At 42.8% G+C, this 23,656-nt stretch overlaps 1 protein-coding gene across 4 annotated transcripts in view; it reads left to right on the forward strand.

Annotated features, from left to right (window-relative positions):
* LOC126183418 (elongation of very long chain fatty acids protein AAEL008004-like) overlaps positions 1 to 23,656 on the forward strand; it is a 319,750-nt gene that overhangs the window by 231,824 nt on the left and 64,270 nt on the right. For all 4 annotated transcript variants that reach the window (XM_049925368.1, XM_049925369.1, XM_049925366.1 and 1 more), the window contains exons 3-4: positions 5,701 to 5,822; positions 19,536 to 19,726. In XM_049925368.1, coding sequence (XP_049781325.1) covers positions 5,701 to 5,822; positions 19,536 to 19,726 — 313 coding nt within the window. The remainder of the gene's footprint in view (positions 1 to 5,700; positions 5,823 to 19,535; positions 19,727 to 23,656) is intronic.

The raw sequence follows: 23,656 nt of genomic DNA on the forward strand, positions 1-23,656 counted from the left end.
AAATTTCCGATTGTTTTTTACAGAGACTCGATGACTACGTTGCAAAGTAGCGTCAGGTATCTGTCTCACTTTGAAGTGTAATGCAGTATTCGATAAAAGCTACTTGGCCTGTCACAATAAAGTGTAATTCACTTTTTGAAGTCCCTTTTCTGTCGTATTACATTCACATATTAAGTAAGAGAAAAACGAGTGTCTGTATGTCTCTGCATCCAACCTGATCTCTCTTATCTTGTTCTCTTGATCCCCACGTGATGTACACTACGATAACAATAGAACTATTACACAGTATTCGGCAAAGACTGATCCTCAAAATTTATCCAACAGAGTTTCACATAAACAGCGTCGTATTTCTGCCAAGAACAACAAGCGAATCATCTAGTGCCACGTACCCTATTTGATAAATTGTTTATCTGCATTGGTTACTAGTTAACAATGAATTACAGCGACTAACGCCTTTAAAAATACTAAGAAGATGGAATCATATTGACTACATGCAAAATATCGTCTATGAATAAAGCAAGCTGTGTTTCACACGAGTGGTTTTTCCTTAACCCGCGCTGACTTTTTATAATCCCTTTCCTCCATGAATCTCATAATGTTCTAGCTTAAAATATGCTCTTGTGACCTGGAAGAGACGGACATTCTGTCACCTCTTTTTGTAAACAGAAGCGACTAGCACTCCATCCCACTGACGTGGGGCAATTTGATGGCCGCCCTGAAATACGCCTTACTGAGAAAACAGCTGCTTGGTGACTTCATACCTTAAAAGAAGGAACAAAAGAAAATGTTTACATTTCGTACTTGATTTTTTTCAACTGATTTCGATTATTCGGCGCATGCTCGTCACATTTTCATTTCTTGTATACGAAGACGGTGTTGTTAATGTCTCTTACACACTAGTTCCATCACACATGTACTTTTGTTTAGGATCCGCACTGAGCAAACTGCAAACTGCTGCGTTCTAGCACTAGAAAAACTGCATTACAGTACTGCAATCATAACCCTCTCCGCCCCGCCGCTGTCAATGATGACTTTGGTGCAGCTCAATATGCCGAGTTCAAGGCGATTATGTCAACGATTCGCCACGTTCCTTCGCATACTGAGGAGCATATTATGTTGTTACTTCTCGATGGAACAGCTAGTCCCTTCGCCAGCAGTGATTCCCAAGTGCTGCTACCAATAATGACACGTGAAATGTGTTGCATATGTGCCAGGCGCATCAGTCGCTCACACTCGTCAACAATGCTTGGTTACAAATTTCATACACTGTTCGTTTTCTCGATCAGTGAGAGGAATTTTTGCAAATAAAATAAATATCCAGTTGAAGTTGTGTCACCGCTAACTGAAAGTAAAATTCTCGTTAAATACACTCCTGGAAATGGAAAAAAGAACACATTGACACCGGTGTGTCAGACCCACCATACTTGCACCGGACACTGCGAGAGGGCTGTACAAGCAATGATCACACGCACGGCACAGCGGACTCACCAGGAACCGCGGTGTTGGCCGTCGAATGGCGCTAGCTGCGCAGCATTTGTGCACCGCCGCCGTCAGTGTCAGCCAGTTTGCCGTGGCATACGGAGCTCCATCGCAGTCTTTAACACTGGTAGCATGCCGCGACAGCGTGGACGTGAACCGTATGTGCAGTTGACGGACTTTGAGCGAGGGCGTATAGTGGGCTTGCGGAAGGCCGGGTGGACGTACCGCCGAATTGCTCAACACGTGGGGCGTGAGTTCTCCACAGTACATCGGTGTTGTCGCCAGTGGTCGGCGGAAGGTGCACGTGCCCGTCAACCTGGGACCGGACCGCAGCGACGCACGGATGCACGCCAAGACCGTAGGATCCTACGCAGTGCCGTAGGGGACCGCACCGCCACTTCCCAGCAAATTAGGGACACTGTTGCTCCTGGGGTATCGGCGACGACCATTCGCAACCATCACCATGAAGCTGGGCTACGGTCCCGCACACCGTTAGGCCGTCTTCTGCTCACGCCCCAACATCGTGCAGCCCGCCTCCAGTGGTGTCGCGACAGGCGTGAATGGAGGGACGAATGGAGACGTGTCGTCTTCAGCGATGATAGTCGCTTCTGCCTTGTTGCCAATGATGGTCGTATGCGTGTTTGGCGCCGTGCAGGTGAGCGCCACAATCAGGACTGCATACGACCGAGGCACACAGGGCCAACACCCGGCATCATGGTGTGGGGAGCGATCTCCTACACCGGCCGTACACCACTGGTGATCGTCGAGGGGACACTGAATAGTGCACGGTACATCCAAACCGTCATCGAACCCATCGTTCTACCATTCCTAGACCGGCAAGGGAACTTGCTGTTCCAACAGGACAATGCACGTCCGCATGTATCCCGTGCCACCCAACGTGCTCTAGAAGGTGTAAGTCAACTACCCTGGCCAGCAAGATCTCCGGATCTGTCCCCCATTGAGCATGTTTGGGACTGGATGAAGCGTCGTCTCACGCAGTCTGCACGTCCAGCACGAACGCTGGTCCAACTGAGGCGCCAGGTGGAAATGGCATGGCAAGCCGTTCCACAGGACTACATCCAGCATCTCTACGATCGTCTCCATGGGAGAATAGCAGCCTGCATTGCTGCGAAAGGTGGATATACACTGTACTAGTGCCGACATTGTGCATGCTCTGTTGCCTGTGTCTATGTGCCTGTGGTTCTGTCAGTGTGATCATGTGATGTATCTGACCCCAGGAATGTGTCAATAAAGTTTCCCCTTCCTGGGACAATGAATTCACGGTGTTCTTATTTCAATTTCCAGGAGTGTACTATTAACGAATTCCTGTTTGTTTCTTTATTAATAAAAGTCCGCCAACTGCCTGTACTTCAGTATATTATTGACCATTATCTATCTCACATCTAAAGTTTTATTTCCATTTATCAGATATTTAATTGATGGACTCCGTCATGGCATGATGAATCATGCACATCATTTTACGCAAATCTGCGTCACTTTTTGTCTGTGATGATGTTCCTCTCTTTTCCATACAAAATATTCTCACATCCAGTTGTTGCACGATATGAATGAAGCATTGAAACCATTCTTAAGTTTTTGTGCATCTTCCTTATCTACAATATCCTTAGGAGGGAAGCAGGTTTCCATAAAATACAGATGTAGCTGCTTTACCAGTTGATGATGGAAACCCTGAATGAAATATTTCATCCCTGAAGATAGAGATTTTACGTTGAAGTACGTGTAAGCCGATAGAAGGCAAAATATCGGCAGTTGATGAACTTTCTTCAATAAAATATAAATTACGGTAATAGTTAGCTTAATGTAAAAGTTGTCACCTGAAAATGGCCTAAGACGCCGAAAGCCAGTTCGTCATCAGATAAACATAATAGTGCAGAAAATTAGCAAAGTATTTCCTATTTAATATTATAGTCACATTCTGCAGGCACTACCAAGAAATTCAGTTAATAGTAATAGTAAATTACTGGACACAACGAATTAACAGAGTACAACTCATACTTTTCATACAGCTGAAAAGTAGTTAAAGCTAATTCTCAAATATTTGCTAACATACGTAAGAGTTATCTTCAGTGACATCAATACGTCGCGATTCTAATACGAGTTTCTAGATAATCAAAAATTAATACAGCCTCAGAGAAATCCCCCAGGTGATTTAATGTGTGATCAGCATTTTAAATATCAAAAATCTCGGTTGTGACAGAAATTCTTATTTCTGCGGAACAGTATCGCATTTCGCTTTGAAAGATATAAGAATAGTTATCTCCATTCACGAGCAGTGAAATTATTTTACGTTACCTGTTCCACTACTGATATTTGTTTTAAATATCGAATAATAACTGAATAATTATGGAATACGGGGAGTAGCTCACAACCGGTTCACCTCTTGCTTTAATAAAAGACAGCAAAAGTATTGAGAATGGCTGTGATGTGAGGTCCGAGTGGGGCACGATCAACTGGGGGGTGCCCCAAGGATCAGTGCTGGGGCCACTCTTGTTCCTTATTTATAAAAATGATATGCCTTCAAGTACTACACATGATTGTAAAATATTTTTGTTTGCTGATGACACTAGCTTGATAGTTAAGGATGTTGTGTGGAACGGTGGCACTGTTTCAGACAGTGATGTTCAAGACATAAGATCATGGCTTGTAGAAACTAAACTAACAGTAAATCACAGCGAGACTCAATTTTTGCAGTTTCTAACACACAATTCCCCAGAACCTGACGTTTTAATTGGCATATGATTAGTGAAACTGAACAGCTCAAATTCCTAGGTGTTCAGATAGATAGTCAACTGTCGTGGAAATGCCACGTTCAGGATCTTGTTCAAAGACTGAATACTGTCATTTTTACTGTTAGAACGCTATCTGAAGTAAGTGATAGTTCGATACGAAAGGTAGTCTACTTTGCTTATTTTCATTCGCTTATGACGTATGGTATTATATTTCGGGGTAACTCGTCCCATCCTCAAACCCATTTTTTGGCTCGTAAAGGGGCGTTTCTGGCAATAAGTAGTGTAATTTCGTGAACCTCATGTCGACCCCTGTTCATTAGTCTGGGTATTCTGATATTGGCCTCTCAATATATATATTCTTTAATGTGATATCTTGTTAACAATATTAGCTTCTTCCCAAGAATTAGCATCTTTCACTCAGTTAATTCTAGGCAGAAATCCAATCTTCACTTCAATAAACTATCACAAGAATTCAAAAATCTTAGCAGTAATCCACACGCTTTCAAATCCAAATTGAAAAGTTGCCTCATGGGTCACTTCTTCTATTCTGTCAATGAGTTCCTTAAAAAATTAAGCTGATTCCTGTGCTATATTGTTGATTGCGTTTACTTAAAATTATGGCTTGTCGTTTCTCTGGATTCATAAATATTTTATTTTATCTGTTATTACTTTTCTATAGTAATTCATGTGCTTACACGTTCCATTACCTTGGAAATTTACTCAACAATTTGATCCTACGGAAATGGATGTGTAAAATAAAATAATTATCATTTAAGCAAAACATGTAAAGGACTTACTGACACGTGTGATTGTTTTTTTATATATCTTACATCAATAGTTTATTAAATCTCAGTTTCTCTTTCCCTTACAACTAAAGACTGCTGTAGCTCATAATATTACAAAATTTAGCTTTTCAAATTCGTACTGTAGTGATGACAGTGCTTTTACTTGTATTTTATTGTCTATTAATTTTGCATAAGTTGTTTACTTGTCATTAATGTCATCTATTAACTGTAAATGCAACGATTCTTAGTATGACGAGATTGAATCTGATGACTGCGTAGAAACACGATTGGTGCAACTGAGAACTTCCTAGTCCATCACTTAACTTTTCACTGATTTACTGTTAAGTTGTAATCTGTCATTACTATGAAGTTTTAGTCAAAGTATGTACTTCGAATACAAGGGCTTACATTATCTACATTTTCAATTATGAAATCAACTTTGATGTCATTAAACATCCACGTTATTAGCGTGATCAGTTTATTTCAAAACGTTATCGTTTCCTTTCTTAACTTGGATCATCCCAATTGCAATTCTTGGAGGAGGAAAGCGACTGACGACTGCACTGCTGTTTTGCATACGATACGAGTTTTCAGAGTGTTTTATAACGCGTGCTAAACTGCAAAGCAGAGAGAAAATTCTACAGCGTTGACGACACTGACTGAAAGACTGTTCCTCTTCTTTGAAGGCTGAAAACGGGGACGCTGGCGGCCCTGTTCTGCGACGGAGAATGCGAGGAGGCGTCGAACGTGACGTCACTGGTGCGGTTGGCCGTCGACCGCTACCACCGGCTGGTCCACGCCTTCAGCGGTGAGTATCCCTAGCGTGACACGCCTTTCGTAGTGTGCTGCTGCAGACAATGCCAAAAGCTACGGCCACACGAATTATATCTGCTGCCTCAGCTTCATATCTGTCTTTGCTCACTTCACAAAAGAATTATAGCTTGTTCTACTGCCTGACGTCCTTGAACGTTGCATTAGTCGAACAGACAAGTATATGTTTCCCTTCTGGAGACCTAACAGGGCAATTGACAGGACAATAATGACATCAATTCGACATCTTCATAACAACAATAGAAAAATTGTAGTTCTATGTATGACAGCCTGATTATTACCTTAATAGAGCACAGAAAACTGACTCTAGAGCTATTATTAAGCACAATTTAATGTTATGTACATTTATATAGCCTTTCGTTAAATAGATAAGCTTAAAAAATTAACATCTCGGTTCTCAAGCCTTTTGAAATTGAAATAAGGCTTTAATTCGAATTAAAGTGATGGAAATGTGCGTACGACAAACTGATATTGAAAGGCGTTTCAGACTTTAACAATATGTTATGTCTATGAAACTGATAATTATGTACACTGAAGCACCAAAGAAACTGGTATAGGCATATGTATTCAAATACAGAGACATGTAAACAGGCAAAATACGGCACTGCCGTCTGCAACTTATCAAGATTTAAGTGGGTTCGAACGTGGTGTTATAGTCGGCGCACGAGCTGTAGGACACAGCATCTACGATGAAGTGGGGATTCTCCCGTACGATCATTTCACGAGTGTACTGTGAATATCAAGAATCCTGCAAAACATCAATTCTCCGACCCCGCTGCGGCCGGATAAATATCCTGCAAGAACAGGACCAATGGCGATTGAAGAGAATCGTTCAACGAGACAGAAGTGCAAGCCTTCCTCAAATTGCTGCAGATTTCAATGCTGAGCCATCAAACAAGTGTCAGCGTATGAGCCATTCAACGAAACATAATTGATATGGGCTTTCTGAATCGAAGGCCCACTCGTGTACCATTGATAACTGCACGACACAAAGCTTTACGACCCCCCTGAGCCCGTCAACACTGACATTGGACTACTGGTTACTAGAGATACGTTGTCTGGTCGGACAAGTCTAGTTTCAAATTGTATTGAACGGATGGACGTGCACAGGTATGAAGACAACCTCATGAATACATGGGCCCTGCATGTCAGCAGGACTCTGTTCAAGCTGGTGGAGGCTCTGTAATGGTGTGAGACGCGTGCAGTTGGAGTAATGTGGGACCCCTGATACGTCTAGATACGACTCTGACAGTTGATACGTACGTAAGCATCCTGTCTGATCACCTGCATCCATTCATGTCCGCTGTGCATTCCGACGGACTTGGGCAATTCCAGCAGTACCATGCGACACTCCACACGTCCAGAAATGTTACAGAGTGGCTCCAGGAACACTCTTCTGAGTTTAAACACTTCCGCTGGCTACCGAACTCCCCAGGCATGAACATTATTGAACATATCTGGGATGCCTTGCAACGTGCTGCTCAGAAGAGATCTCCACCCTCTCGTACTCTTACGGATTTATGGACAGCCCTGCAGGGTTCATGGTGTCAGTTCCCTCCAGCACTACTTCAGACATTAGTCGAGTCCATACCATGTCTTGTTGCTGCACTCCTGAGTGCTCCCGGGGGCCCTACACGATATTAGGCAGGTGTGCCATTTCCTTTGGCTCTTCAGTGTAAATAGAAACCAGATAAATGTTGACAAAAGATAAGAAAAAGTCTGAAAATTTTACCCAACCTACACAAATCATTAGTATTTGCGGTGTACATGATAGAGTTATATAAAAGTGTTGAATATGTCATCGGGTTTAACCGTAAACATGAAAAACTTCCTCCTGTTATCCTTCGGCAGCACATGACCCATAGAATCAAAATTCACTTGTAATCCATGCATTAGTCTACAGTGCAAGGGAGTTCGATACAATAACTGTGGATACTGAATGTCTAAGAATTTTGAATGAAACTATTGTATAAAGTGATCGTTAAGATTTTCAGGATCAAGTACAAGAATTTTCAAGGTATTTTACTTAACATTTCCGACACATCTAATGAGGTTATCATGGGACAGCGCGAAAGCAAAATTTTCGGGCCATCACAACGAAAAATCGTCTGCTGAACGATATGATCTTTCAAACTCCAATGAGAAAGTTCACTGTCTAGTTCAAAAATAAATCCTCAGTCCCATTCAAGCATCTGAGGAACAATAAACATTTTAAGAATGTGCTGCCCCACAGCTCCCAATATTTGAAGAACGTCTGATTTACCGCCAAGAGCTGCTCATGGAAATTCTTGATTGAGCAACCACTTGGATCCACTGTCTGCCATCAGGATCATAAAAATATTTATATCATCACACAAGCGATAAAACGAGTATCGTCAATAAATAAAATCCATGAATTTGTCGCTGTTCTCAAATGGTAAAAAATGTGCAAAACGGTGCACTCATTCATGTTATATTAACAGTCATGTTATTTTAACGGTTTACTTGTTTACGAATGAGTGCAATGTTCAGCACATTTGTATGACTGACGACGTAATTTCTTACTGTTTGACAACAGCGATGAATTCACGGACTTTATTATCTGACGCCATTGATTTTAGCCCCTAGTATGATGTTTTAAATGCTTTCATGAATCCCATGATGGTCTGTGGGACGAATTGTTGAATAAGGAATTCCATGAATTTGTCGCTGTTCTCAAATGGTAAAAAATGTGCAAAACGGTGCACTCATTCATGTTATATTAACAGTCATGTTATTTTAACGGTTTACTTGTTTACGAATGAGTGCAATGTTCAGCACATTTGTATGACTGACGACGTAATTTCTTACTGTTTGACAACAGCGATGAATTCACGGACTTTATTATCTGACGCCATTGATTTTAGCCCCTAGTATGATGTTTTAAATGTTTTCATGAATCCCATGATGGTCTGTGGGACGAATTGTTGAATAAGGAAACTTTATCTGCAGATCTTAGCGATAAATCATGGCGTTCTTCGAACAGTAAACAATTAACCATCCCAAAATGAAAAAGAGATGAGTAGATGTATTCCAAGGAGAAAAGTAACAGGACAAATATTGTCATGTGAAAGGAAGTTAACAGATATTTACTTTTGGGTTACCTCTGATATTCTGTACCAAATTCCAAAGGGTGCCTGGATACCAAATATGCACCTTACATCGTTACACCTCAAACATGACAGGTCGGTTGGTGCGAAAAATGAAGGTTAGTTCCGATAACAATTATCACCTTTGTTATAGGATAGCATTTTGTCTGAATAGCTGTATCGAAACATGACGATGATGAAGGACGAAGCTCGGACAGTTTATACTTCGCACACTTGATGAGATAAAAGAAATTATTCAGACAATTAAGGGAGAGGAAAATTTAATTGTCATGGGGGAGTGTATTTCGAAGAGAAAGAAAAATAATAGGAAAATTTGGACTGTTCAAAAGGAATGAAAGGTGAAGCCGCCTGTTACGTAGCATAATTTAGTCATTGCTAACACTACGTTGAAGAATCATGAAAGAGGATTGCATACGTGTAAAATACCTTGAGACACCAAAAAGTTCAGATTGATTATATAATGGTTAGACAGAGATTTCGGAACCTGATTTTAAACTGTAATACATTTCCAGGAAAGAAATTAGGTGCTGGCAGATGCGAATTTTACCGAAAATCAAATAGCTCCAAGCACTATGGGACTTAACATCTGAGGTCATCAGTCCCCTAGACTTAGAACTACTTAAACCTAGCTAATCTAAGGACATCACACATCCATGCCCGAGGCAGGATTCGAACCTGCGACCGCAGCAGCAGCGCGGTTCCGGAGTGAAGCGCCTAGAACCGATCGGCCACAGCGGCTGGCCGAATTTTACGGAACCATCAGTTTGATAAGGCATGGTTGCAGAATACTGACATGAATTATTTACAGAAAATGGAAACACTGATATACGCTGACCTCGGGCAATATCAGTTCGGGTGCCAGAGATATGTTGGAACTATACAGGGTGTTACAAAAAGGTACGGCCAAACTTTCAGGAAACATTCCTCACACACAAATAAAGAAAAGATGTTATGTGGACATGTGTCCGGAAACGCTGAATTTCCATGTTAGAGCTCATTTTAGTTCTTCCACCTACGCTCAATGGAGCACGTTATCATGATTTCATACGGGATACTCTACCTGTGCTGCTAGAACATGTGCCTTTACAAGTACGACACAACATGTGGTTCATGCACGATGGAGCTCCTGCACATTTCAGTCGAAGTGTTCGTACGCTTCTCAACAACAGATTCGGTGACCGATGGATTGGTAGAGGCGAACCAATTCCATGGCCTCCACGCTCTCCTGAGCTCAACCCTCTTGACTTTCATTAATAGGGGCATTCGAAAGATCTTGTCTTCGCAACCCCGGTACCAAATGTAGAGACTCTTCGTGCTCGTATTATGGACGGCTGTGATGCAATACGCCATTCTCCAGGGCTGCATCAGCGCATCAGGGATTCCATGCGACGGAGGGTGGATGCATGTATCCTCGCTAACGGAGGACATTTTGAACATTTCCTATAAAAAAATTTTTGAAGTCAAGCTGGTACGTTCTGTTGCTGTGTGTTTCCATTCCATGATTAATGTGATTTGAAGAGAAGTAATAAAATGAGCTCTAACATGGAAAGTAAGCGTTTCCGGACACATGTCCACATAAAATATTTTCTTTCTTTGTGTGTGAGGAATGTTTCCTGAAAGTTTGGCCGTACCTTTTTGTAACACCCTGTATACTGACGCTACTACTTATCTTAGAATATAGGTTAAAGAAAGGCAAACCTTATCCCCAATGTTTTTCAGTCTGTACGTTCAACAAGTAAAAAAAAAAAAAAACTACGAAAAATTAGGAGAAGGAATTAAAGTTCATGGACAAGAAAAAAACATTGAGGTTGGAGACAGCAAGGACTTGGAAGAGCAGTTGAACGGAATGGACAGTATCTCGAAAGGAGGATACAAAAAGACCATTAACAAAAGTAAAATAACGGCTATGGAATGTAGTCGAATTAAATTATGCGATGCTGATGGGATTAGATTAGAAAATGAGACATTAAAAGTAGTTGATGAGTTTTGCTATTTGGGCAGTAAAATAACTGATGACCGCCGAAACAGAGGGGACATAAAATGTACACTGGCAATGGCAAGAAAAGCGTTTCGAAAGAAGAGAAATTTGTTTAAGCAGTTTAGAAAAGAAGAGAACGAAAGCTCTTGAAATATGGCGCTACAGAAGAATGTTGAAGTTTAGATGGGTAGATCACATGACTAATGATGAGAAACTGAACAGAATTGGGGGGAAAAGAAATTTGTGGCCCAAATTGACTAGAAGATGACATCGGTTGATAGGATACATTCAGAGTCATCAATAAATCCTGAGTTTACTTCTGGAAAGAAGTGGGATGCGGCGTAACAACTGCAGAGGGAGACCAAGTAACTAATACAGTAAGCATGTTGAAATGGATGTAGGTTGCAGCAGTTATTTGGATATAAAGAGGTTTGGATAGGATAGAGTAGCGTGGAGAGCTCCATCAAGCCAGTCTTCGGATTGAAGATCACAACAACGACATCTTATGGAACAGTACACATTTGTGTAAGGTATCAGCCACAGAACTTTTTGGTGTCTGTAATGCAAGAGAGGTCCTAAGAACAGATTATTTGTGGCCTGGCACAAAACACTGTCTCCTGCTTCCACTATATCTACTGATTGTGACAGTCGGTCAGATCTCGGTAACTAACACTTCCTACATTATTGCTAACGCTTGCTAACATTTTTCCTCAGATGCTACCTTTTTATGTTTATGAGGTATATAAGAATAAATGTTATTTGTCTAATGTAACTGAATATTTAACTTGCTTTTAACCAAACATGTTTCATCTATTCGTGCTAGGAATCGTCAGTCGTCAATAAAATCATACATATTTTGTTATGAGATTTGTTCCTGGCTGAAAATTTTCATTAACTTACTATTTAAAACTACAAGATTGTGTTTTATCACTTACTTTTATATCTCCTAGTCTTTTACTACGCTCACAAGAGCGTATACGCACAAGAAAAGAATACGAAACGTGAAAGTATGTCACACTCTTGACAACTTGGTACCATACTCTTGACAACCCGGCACCAATACAATTTACCTCGATTTATTTTTAAACTTAATTTCATAAAGCTGAACCATTTTTTTATAACTGTCTGCCTTTGACATCATACACTCCTGGAAATTGAAATAAGAACACCGTGAATTCATTGTCCCAGGAAGAGGAAACTTTATTGACACATTCCTGGGGTCAGATACATCACATGATCACACTGACAGAACCACAGGCACATAGACACAGGCAACAGAGCATGCACAATGTCGGCACTAGTACAGTGTATATCCACCTTTCGCAGCAATGCAGGCTGCTATTCTCCCATGGAGACGATCGTAGAGATGCTGGATGTAGTCCTGTGGAACGGCTTGCCATGCCATTTCCACCTGGCGCCTCAGTTGGACCAGCGTTCGTGCTGGACGTGCAGACCGCGTGAGACGACGCTTCATCCAGTCCCAAACATGCTCAATGGGGGACAGATCCGGAGATCTTGCTGGCCAGGGTAGTTGACTTACACCTTCTAGAGCACGTTGGGTGGCACGGGATACATGCGGACGTGCATTGTCCTGTTGGAACAGCAAGTTCCCTTGTCGGTCTAGGAATGGTAGAACGATGGGTTCGATGACGGTTTGGATGTACCGTGCACTATTCAGTGTCCCCTCGACGATCACCAGTGGTGTACGGCCAGTGTAGGAGATCGCTCCCCACACCATGATGCCGGGTGTTGGTCCTGTGTGCCTCGGTCGTATGCAGTCCTGATTGTGGCGCTCACCTGCACGGCGCCAAACACGCATACGACCATCATTGGCAACAAGGCAGAAGCGACTCTCATCGCTGAAGACGACACGTCTCCATTCGTCCCTCCATTCACGCCTGTCGCGACACCGCTGGAGGCGGGCTGCACGATGTTGGGGCGTGAGCGGAAGACGGCCTAACGGTGTGCGGGACCGTAGCCCAGCTTCATGGAGACGGTTGCGAATGGTCCTCGCCGATACCCCAGGAGCAACAGTGTCCCTAATTTGCTGGGAAGTGGCGGTGCGGTCCTCTACGGCACTGCGTAGGATCCTACGGTCTTGGCGTGCATCCGTGCGTCGCTGCGGTCCGGTCCCAGGTCGACGGGCACGTGCACCTTCCGCCGACCACTGGCGACAACATCGATGTACTGTGGAGACCTCACGCCCCACGTGTTGAGCAATTCGGCGGTACGTCCACCCGGCCTCCCGCATGCCCACTATACGCCCTCGCTCAAAGTCCGTCAACTGCACATACGGTTCACGTCCACGCTGTCGCGGCATGCTACCAGTGTTAAAGACTGCGATGGAGCTCCGTATGCCACGGCAAACTGGCTGACACTGACGGCGGCGGTGCACAAATGCTGCGCAGCTAGCGCCATTCGACGGCCAACACCGCGGTTCCTGGTGTGTCCGCTGTGCCGTGCGTGTGATCATTGCTTGTACAGCCCTCTCGCAGTGTCCGGAGCAAGTATGGTGGGTCTGACACACCGGTGTCAATGTGTTCTTTTTTCCATTTCCAGGAGTGTATCTGTTCCGTCTGACACACACCTCCTTCACTGAAATGACTCGTCCCCGGATATCTTGAGTATCTGGTAACCGTTCCCAAAATAATAAACGAACTATGAAGAGCAGAAAGAGCATTTTATTTAGAGCGATAATCTATATTTAATTTCTCAGACTTCCATCTCTCTATTGTGTGGGAGGAACGACGGAAACCGATCCACATGGAGTCTAACTTAGTACATAAATAAATATCAAAATTAAAAGTCATTTATTTTTAACCTTTATTTCCATGAAAAGTACAGAAGTACATCGGAAGTTTCTATTATCAGAATGATTTTCTTACTGTAAGAGATTTTCTTCTCCGATTCCCTTGAGTGTAATGAATAACTTCTCGCATTTTACCCCGTAAATTATTTTCTTTTCGGATCCTCACGAGATGGACCGAGCGAGGTGGCGCAGTGGTAGCACACTGGACTCGCATTCGGGAGGACGACGGTTCAATCCCGCGTCCGGCCATCCTGATTTAGGTTTTCTGTGATTTCCCTAAATCACTCCAGGCAAATGCTGGGATGGTTCCTTTGAAAGGGCACGGCCGACTTCCTTTCCTAATCCGATAAGACCGATGACCTCGCTGTTTGGTCTCTTCCCCAAACAACTCAACCCAACCCTCTCGAGTGTTGCAAATAGTGAGTTATATTTTTCCACTCATACAGTCTGCGTGATCGCCAGAAAGTCTTCACAAATTGCGATGCATTTTTAGACTCGCTGCCACGAGAAATTATCGTGCGAGGCACAAGATTTTAACCCAAACGATGTCCTTAAGCGACAGGGAATGTGACACTGACGCTCCTGCTGATTAGCTGGGCTGCCGGCAATTTTCGTTCTGCGTAATTGCTCTATGCGGAAAAAGAAAAGTAAGTCTCAACACCGCTACTTTCTTTTGATCTAGAAGTTTGATTCTTTCCTGTTTCGTGAGGGCTAACGTCTTGTCGACAATGAGATCATCAGAAAATTTTATCTTGTCTTATATCAAGTTTATTACGCCTTAAGTGGAGAAATTAGCTAGATTATCATCCTTTAATGGAATGTGGAGCGTTAGTCAATCTGTATATCTGACTGTGCCTGTTTTCTCGTCTAACGTTACTTCTATATATTCACGTGCAATTTAATTAGATAGCGATAGTGTTGGGGAGAGAGAGAGAGAGAGCGAGAGAGAGAGAGAGAGAGAGAGAGAGAGAGCTCTCAAGACAATGACAAAAGGAAGTTCTTCCATATGATTTGCCACCTGGTCCAAGAATCGTTGACATGAAAGTGATGGTTAAGGCACAACAGGGCCTCCGCTTCATCCCATGAAAATATTTCGCGTACACGCTGATACCATCGCCAGTCTGAATTGTACCTTACTGGCAGAATGAATCCACCATATCGTATACTTTTCAACACACGCCCACCGACAGACAACGTCTTGCATAGAGGATGCGTCACGTGAGACGTAACACCTCTTTTATTTCGTGAACGGTTCAATATATTGATGAAAGGTTTTAGGAAATTACAGTTCGCAGAGAGGAACGTAATTTTGTTGTATGATTAGCACACTTGAATCTTTTCTCAACCAAGTTATTGAAGCAAGTAGAGATTTTTTAAATGAAACGATTTATGATTTTTAATGGCATTCCAAAGCTCGTGAAAAGAAAAGTACAGTGACACAACGCTTGTTAACGTTAGCGTTGAACCTTTTTGTTAAGTATCCGACAAATGTACTGATTTTGAAAGACACTGTGCCCGACACCAGCTATCGTTGTGTAAACACCGCAATGTGGGTCTGTGATCTCAGGCTCCATTATTTTATGCAGCAAGCAGATAGGCCTATACCACAAAGTATTTACTACCAGCGGAAAATGCTGCTATCGGAGCACAAAAAATGCAGATATGGTGCTAGACTTAGACTGGGAAAATTGGGGTACCAGCTGCCTCAGTCTACCGTCCTCAAAACCTTCAACATTTTCTCAAAAATTTTGGCATACTAACGTCTCTCCCTACCTCGTTTTCATTGTCATATATTCTGCTCTCATTATCACTGGTTCTCCCCCACCTCTACTTTCTCTTTATTCCTCCCCTCCCACCCCCCCCCTTCCCACCGACACTGTCTCCTTCACTCTTTCCCTAACACCATTGTTCCACTGCCACTGTGTCCCTCTCTTCCTCCCACACTGCCATCGTCTCCTTCGCTCTTTCTATAACACAACCACTGTCCACTATCTTCCAGTATTTATTACTTTTCAGTTACTTTGCCTCTGCCTTTGTCTTCTTATATCTCAGCATACAAAAGCGCGAATATGTTCCTATGCCAAAATTTTTGGAAAAAATTATAAGGTGCTGACGAAGGTAGAATGAGGCAGCTGGCACCCCACTTTTCAGTCAGAATCTTTTAAATAAAAAGGAACATGTTCGCATTTTTTGTGCCCCGATAGAAGCAATTTCTCCGCGCTACGTTTTCGTCTCAAACCGGATTTTACATGTACAGGCAGGATAACTTTCAAACTCTGTATTTCGCAAAGATATCAAGAAAATTTTCAACATTGTTCGAGATAGGGATCTTAGGAATATATTGTAAAAATTACATCCATTTACAGTGCATAGCCGTCTCGGAATACGCGGCTGAGCTCTGGTAACCAAGTTTTTGAGGTGTTCCTCGATAGTCAATAAAGATTTTCGGAAACGAGGAGATGCCTCTTATATATATGTGCCTAAAAATGCACCGTTAAAATTTGAGCAATTTTCTGCGGCTTTTTTATTATTTAGATCGCCTCATACAGGATTTTAGGTGCCAAAGCAGGGTAATTTTCAACCTCTGTATCTTGGAAACGGTAAAGATATTATGAAAATTTTCATAGATGTTCGAGACCAGGACCTTAGGAATATATCGTAAGAATTTCAGCCATCTTGTAATCCTTAGCTGGGTTTTGATCCCCTGGTGACGGCGAAAATTTAGTTGAAAAACACTTTTTGTTGTGGTTCAAATGGCTCTGAGCACTATGGGACTCAACTGCTGTGGTCATAAGTCCCCTAGAACTTAGAACTACTTAAACCTAACTAACCTAAGGACATCACACACATCCATGCCCGAGGCAGGATTCGAACCTGCGACCGTAGCGGTCGTGAGGTTCCAGACTGTAGCGCCTTTAACCGCTCGGCCACTCCGGCCGGCCTTTTTGTTGTGTTTTCTGAGGAACCACGCATGAACTAATAGCGCCACCATAAGTCCCATGAAATGTAAAAAGAACCAACCGATTTGTTCCATTTGCCTAAGCGTGAAGAAGTATGTAATATTCATACTTTGACCCTGTTCTGTAATATATTGACAGTAAGACGATTCTTCTGTTGGGTATACAAATTGTTCCTAGAGTAAGAGCTATTCAAAACCTTACATTTTATTACCTATAGAACCCCAGGCATAAGCACCGGAAAATCCGGTTCTTAAGAGCGTCGTTTTGGAACATTTAGGACGCATGTTTCTGATGCATACCGACTGGTCCTAATGTATAGAACGATTTTAGTAAATGAAACTACGTGATAATACCTAGTCTGTCATAAGGGATTTAGGAAAACTGTTTCAAATGTGTGTATGTATTCAAGTGAACAGCTTTTATTTGAACAGGTACACAGTCTAAATGCTTGATAGAATGGCGGAGCTTGGAACGAGAGCTGTTCGGATCGTTGTAGCCGATTCTGCCCACCTAGCCTTTCAGGTTTAGCACAGATCTCGTATATTCGTCGTTTTGAAAGCTTTGTGATGTCGTTGATAAAGTATATCGTTCAATTAAAAAAGACGAAATAAAATAAATCTTACCGCTTACGTGACTCACTTCGTATATCGAGCAACATATAGCAGAGATCCTTCACCTTGCCATATACGTGTTTCCTGGGCCACATTCGAGAACACAGACATTTTGCAGCATTTCTCATGATGGCTGAAAACTGCTGTGTCCCATAACGAAGAGATTTGATCTGCAAGGTATGACAAAGCACATGTTGTTGTCCAGTACTGAATTCCTAAGTGATCTGTTGTGCTATTTCCTGACTATCCAAAGTTCAAATGCAATCTAGACGACGGAGACGCTACATATTTATAAGTTGCTCAAGATGGTGGGCGATTCAGGAACGACGATTTCCTTCCAATGAACAAATTCACAAAAAAACTCTTGTCACCGCATTTTGCACATAGTTGTCTTTGACGAAGAGTAGTTCGTACATAGCATATTCATAATTCTTCTGCCCAGATGACTCATTTATATGCTCAGTCGCCACAGGTTGTTAATTTATTCATTTATTTGTGTACTTCTACTGATCTGGAACTGTTACGGCAGAGATGAACGACAACTTCCTGCTTGCCATCTATTCAAGACGCTCATACTACGTAAGACGCAGCAGTAGGCCTATCAAAGTTTTTAAGGACCAGAAGCAGAGCTGGCGACCTGCAGCAGTTCCTTCCTCGAAGCAGAGGGAGGTATTTTTTGTCACAATCCGTGAAGCACGCCAGCGACTCGGTTTGTCAGTGACGTCGGTGGCTGCATTTCGGGGAATAATTTCCTGTAGATCAGAATTCTTCGCCGCCGCTGATGGCCCGGAACTGACGTACATCTAACTTTACCTATTTTATGCTGACGCTATTTCGCGAAATAATCTCTGGGACGTTCCATTAAATCACTTTTTTTATTTATTAGTTTGAATGTTAAAAACATTAGATGGCATTGAATATCAAGAGCTGAGATGGAAAAACAGTACTACACAAAGAAAACTGAAAAGTGGAAAGAGTACATAGAGAATCTATACAATGGAGATGGCCGGCCGGTGTGGCCGAGCGGTTCTAGGCGCTAGAGTCTGGAACCGCGCGACCGCTACTGTCGCAGGTTCGAATCCTGCCTCGGGCATGGATGTGTGTGATGTCCTTAGGTTAGTTAGGTTTAAGTAGTTCTAAGTTCTAGGGGACTGATGACCTCAGAAGTTAAGTCCTATAGTGCTCGGAGCCATTTGAACCATTTGGAGATGAACTTGAAGGCAATATTATAAAAAGTGAAGAGGACGTACATGAAGATGAGGCGGAAGATACGATCCTACGAGAAGAATTTGAAAGAATACCGAAAAACTTAAGTCGAAAAAGGCCCCAGGGATCACCAATTCAGTATTAGAGGGAAGTGTAGAGAGTAAAATACGTAAACGCAGACCAAGAGATGAATACAGTAACCATATTCAGAAGGATGTAGGTTACAGTAGCTATTCTGAGACGAAAAGCCTTGCACAGGATAGAGTAGCGTGGAGAGTTGCATCTAATCAAAGTTCGTGCTGAAGACCACAACAACAACAGACGGCATTCACTACAATTTACCGTCCGTTGGCAGGCCGGTATGGCTTGCCATACACCTTAGACCATTTGTTTTATAGCTGTGTATTCGCGCCTCGACAACCTGTAAATACACCAATTTTCGCCCAATGAGCCATCTTCAAACAGGCAATTTCTGGAGTTAACTGTGTATGTTATTAACAATCTCTAAACGAATCGTCGACCCGGATGAAGGGTGGCAACAGAAAGGACATCCGGCCATCCTCTGCCACTAACATTGCCACATCTGAGAAATTAACATGACTCATGAAGATACGGAACAAATGCCAGGAAAAAGGTGTCGTAGACTTTGTGAGTAGTAGCTCCCTCATGTACATTCATCTTTATGTATCCATTACCCTCCAAGTCCGAAAATCAGTTTCGGTCTTTCTGGATGTGCAGGATTGCGTGGTTGAATGGAAATCTCGTTGTGCTCTATGTTTCTCAACAAAGAGATAAGGAGGATTTTTTTTAGTAAACCGAGCTTGTTGACCGTCACAATTACAAACACAAACACAGATATCAACCTAAACCCATAGCTTAATTCTCAAGGTAACAATCAAACAGCTTAGTGCCCAAGTGAAATCAGACGACTAGCTAGCCTGTTACTTTACATAAAATGTGTCACCTCCAGACTTATGCAGGCGGTGGTGTGATTGCAGACCCCCGCGTGGCCGACTGGCCCCTGATGGACAGCCCAATGCCGACACTGGTGATGGTGGCGGCCTACCTGTACGTGGTGATCATCCTGGGCCCGCGCCTCATGGCCAACCGGAAGCCGTTCCAGCTGCGCAGCGTGCTCATCTACTACAACGCCTTCCAGGTCGCCTTCAGCTTAATCATGCTGTGGGAGGTAAGCCACTTTCCACTGCCGGGAAGCATGCTGATAATGATCGAGGTGAGACTTCTTCCTCCTCCGCCAGGACGAATCATGTTCCCCACACCCACTTCGTACCACATAATGAGAAATACACAACCTCGAATTATTATGGCTTCGCGTATCTTGGTTTCACTACTAATATTCATTTTCTGAATCTTTGGTACATATATGGCATTCGAATCCAGTTATCACACTGACAGTCCCTACCTACAGTAACTAGGGCCAAAACGGATTATATGCATTGCAGCTTCTCAAGAATGGTCACCAGTTCGAAATATCGACTACATTTTGGGCAATGCCCTTATAACATCAAACGAACAGTTCGAGTACCCCAGATCATTTAATAACATCCATAGCTTCCAGGCATACCGATGTTGAAAATCGTATAAAAACTAGATGGTAGAAACAGAGGCCATTAACAGGAATCAACTGTGTTGCTATCAAAGTTAAAGGTAATATGTACAAACGAGCAATTAGACCAATTATAGCGTATAATTCAAAAAGTTTGGTCATGTGCAAATTAGAGGAACAGGAGCTCCAGGTTACAGGGAGATGGATGCTATGCTAGTTTAGAGGAGTGATCCTAAAAGACAAACTAAGAACCGAATGAATCCGAGGGTTTGTTTAAGGTAGCAAACTAGTGGAAAAGTTTCAAGAAAATCGCCTACGCTGGTACGCCCGTGTCATTCGCCTTGAACCTACCTATGATAAGAACATTACTTGACGTAAAAGAACTGAAAAGGGGCCCCGACGCCCAACGAATTGACTTAATACCCTAAAGAACGACCTAAAAAAGATGTGACTACGCTCTGAAATGGCTCAAATACTCCAGTCCTACTGCATACTTTATCCATATTCATAATGAAACACACAATGTCAATTTGACCTCCTAACTTCATATTTGATGCCGGCATCGCACAGAGCAGTAGGTGTGACATGATGTAGTTAGCATACCCAGAACTAGGCATACAAATTAGGGTGCGTTCCTGCAAATTTTGCAGCCACAGTGTGGCACACAATAGGTCATCTTATGACAAGACTTGTTCAACTACTTGTGATGTTAGTGACGCAGCTGTACTCAGAAGACTGCTTCGACAAGAGACTACTCGAAAGTTATTCACTCTACGACGAGAAATGTCGCGAGGAGATGGCTCAGCCACGGTCTACGTACTGCTTCCAGAATGAACCTTTCACTTTGCAGTGGAGTGTGCGCTGTTACTAAACTTCCCGATTTCCGCGATATCCTTTCCTCCAGGTGTGTTAGGCCAACGAGATACGATAATGAACTCCAGTAAAGTTTGGTAAATAGGAGAGGCATAGGCAGAGCTTAAGCCGTGAAGGTGAATCGTGAGTCGTGCTTTTATGGCTCAGTAACAGTTTTAGCAGCGTTAAACTAGCTTCTGATTTCCAATCCTAGTCCGATAGACATTTTTAATCAGCCAGGAGGCTACAAAACAGCGCACACTCCATCAGACAATGAGTGATTCAACATGAAACCATCACTGGTTACGGTCACTCACTCGATACGTTTACAAGTGTGACGTATCATCCATAGTTCGCACCTTGTCATGCGTCCAGTGCGCACTATGCTATTCCGCGGACACACTATAGCAATTTATATGATAACTGCCGTGGCCACGGGAGTGTGCATTTAAGTGTCTGTGTGGTTTTACGTGTAAATGTGTATACTGTTGGTATAAAAAGAGCTAGTGCTCGGAAGCTAGTGTGAATACTGTTTTCTGTTATTTGTTTCTGTGCTCCACGCATCGATCTGCTACAGGTGAGTAGTTGTCTTTCCTCGTCGGCAGCTCGTGGGTCCGCAGCTCGTGGTCGTGCGGTAGCGTTCTCGCTTCCCACGCCCGGGTTCCCGGGTTCGATTCCCGGCGGGGTCAGGGATTTTCTCTGCCTCGTGATGACTGGGTGTTGTGTGATGTCCTTAGGTTAGTTAGGTTTAAGTAGTTCTAAGTTCTAGGGGACTGATGACCATAGATGTTAAGTCCCATAGTGCTCAGAGCCATTTGAATTTCCATTACTGTTATGTACGAGGGCTATTCGGAAAGTAAGGAACGATAGGTCGTGAAATGGAATCCACAGTGAAAATCAAAACTGTTTTATTTGGAACAGTTAGCTACAACTTCCAGCTACTTATCTCCGTAGTCGCCGATTCGACGTAGACGTTTGTCGTAGCGTTGTACCAACTTTCCAATACCCTCGTTATAGAAGGCAGCCGCCAGTACTTTCCGCCAATTCTCACGCTGGCCTACAGCTTGTTCTCTGTGCCAAAATGTTGTCTTCATAGCCAGCGGTTCATGTGAGCAGAGATGAAAGTCAGAGGGAGACAATTACGGGCTGTATTGTGGGTAATCAAACATTTCAAACTGAAAACGATACAGGAGCATCTTCATTGCCCCTGCAGAATGCGACTGAGAATTGTATTGAAGAAGAAAACGCACGACAGTTATGTAATGTTGGCTGCATAGCTTCAGGCGAAATTTCTCACCAGGCCCTCGTACTTGGTGGGAGACACTATTGTTCCAGGTATCTTTATGTGCTCCCTGTGTGCTCAGAACGAAAAAGAACGACGTAACGCGGTCGATGGGCATACTAGAGACACTGTCCAAAACACCTATGTGAAACTTCATCGGATTTTCACTGTAGTTTCCATTTTGCGGCCGGTGGTTCCTTACTTCACGAATAACCGTCGTATAATAAAAATCGCCTAATAATTACAACATTCACATTACTGGTTTCGACAATTTATTGCTGTCTTCAGATGTGATTAAGCCACCAGCAGATTTGGCATGATGTACAAAAATGCAGGTTATGCACTCTGAACAATATCAAGAGACACTAGTAAAGCTCTTTTCATCTGATCCGAAGAAGAAAGAACTCTTCGCTTTGACGAACATGAACTAGTTTCTTGAACGAAAGAAATCTATCTTTTTAAAACAAATAATTCCAACTAAATTCATAAAAAACTATTAAGCCTTCGCTCTATACTTCTACCTCTAATAATATCTTCCTGTATCGCGACTGATAGAGAATAGGCGTTGCGATGTCAGCCGCGCCGTCAACTTGGTGTGCTACCTCTCTGTATTTCACTGGTCGTGGGAATTGTGTAAACACATGACACAATACATGGTTCTCCCGTTCCGTAATGCAGTGAACATGAGCTTCGCCCTGTGTGACATATGCAACACTCCCACCGTGAGACCACTTCCGTCATTTCTTGCTCGTGGCGCGCACATACACTTTTTTCACCGTATTGTCTCTCCAGTCCCATTACAGAAACGTATTTATTTGACTTCTAAAGACATACGATGAGGTTCGTTGTGTCCGCTAAAAACAGAAAGCTCCTTAGCTTGTTAACACAATGCCCGCCTGACAATTTGTCAGTGAATACTGCTGCAGCGACTATACTTTATACTCCCCATTTTGAGGTTCGCGGGAAATTGATGAATGGCTCATGCGGTCCCTATGGTTTCTAACTCAAGCTTTACTACCTATGAAAACTTGGAGGTGATTTCTAAGTGCATTCGCTGGTTATTGAAAAGCGTTTTAGCTTTCTGACATATCTAGTAGCTACACTATAACTCTTAACCATAGAATTTCACTTGACTAAGTTCCGCCGGCCGGGATGGCCGAGCGGTTCTAGGCGCTACCGTCTGGCACCGCGCGACCGCTATGGTCACTGGTTCGAATCCTGCCTCGAGCGTGGATGTGTGTGATGTCCTTAAGTTAGTTAGGTTTAAGTAGCTCTAAGTTCTAGGGGACTGATGTCCTCAGAAGTTAAATCCCATAGTGCTCAGAGCCATTTGAACCATATTTGAAATACACTACTGGCCATTAAAATTGCTACACCAAGAAGAAATGCAGATGATAAACGGGTATTCATTGGAAAAA

The sequence above is a fragment of the Schistocerca cancellata genome, chromosome 4, assembly GCF_023864275.1.
Source record: "Schistocerca cancellata isolate TAMUIC-IGC-003103 chromosome 4, iqSchCanc2.1, whole genome shotgun sequence".
NCBI lineage: Eukaryota > Metazoa > Arthropoda > Insecta > Orthoptera > Acrididae > Schistocerca > Schistocerca cancellata.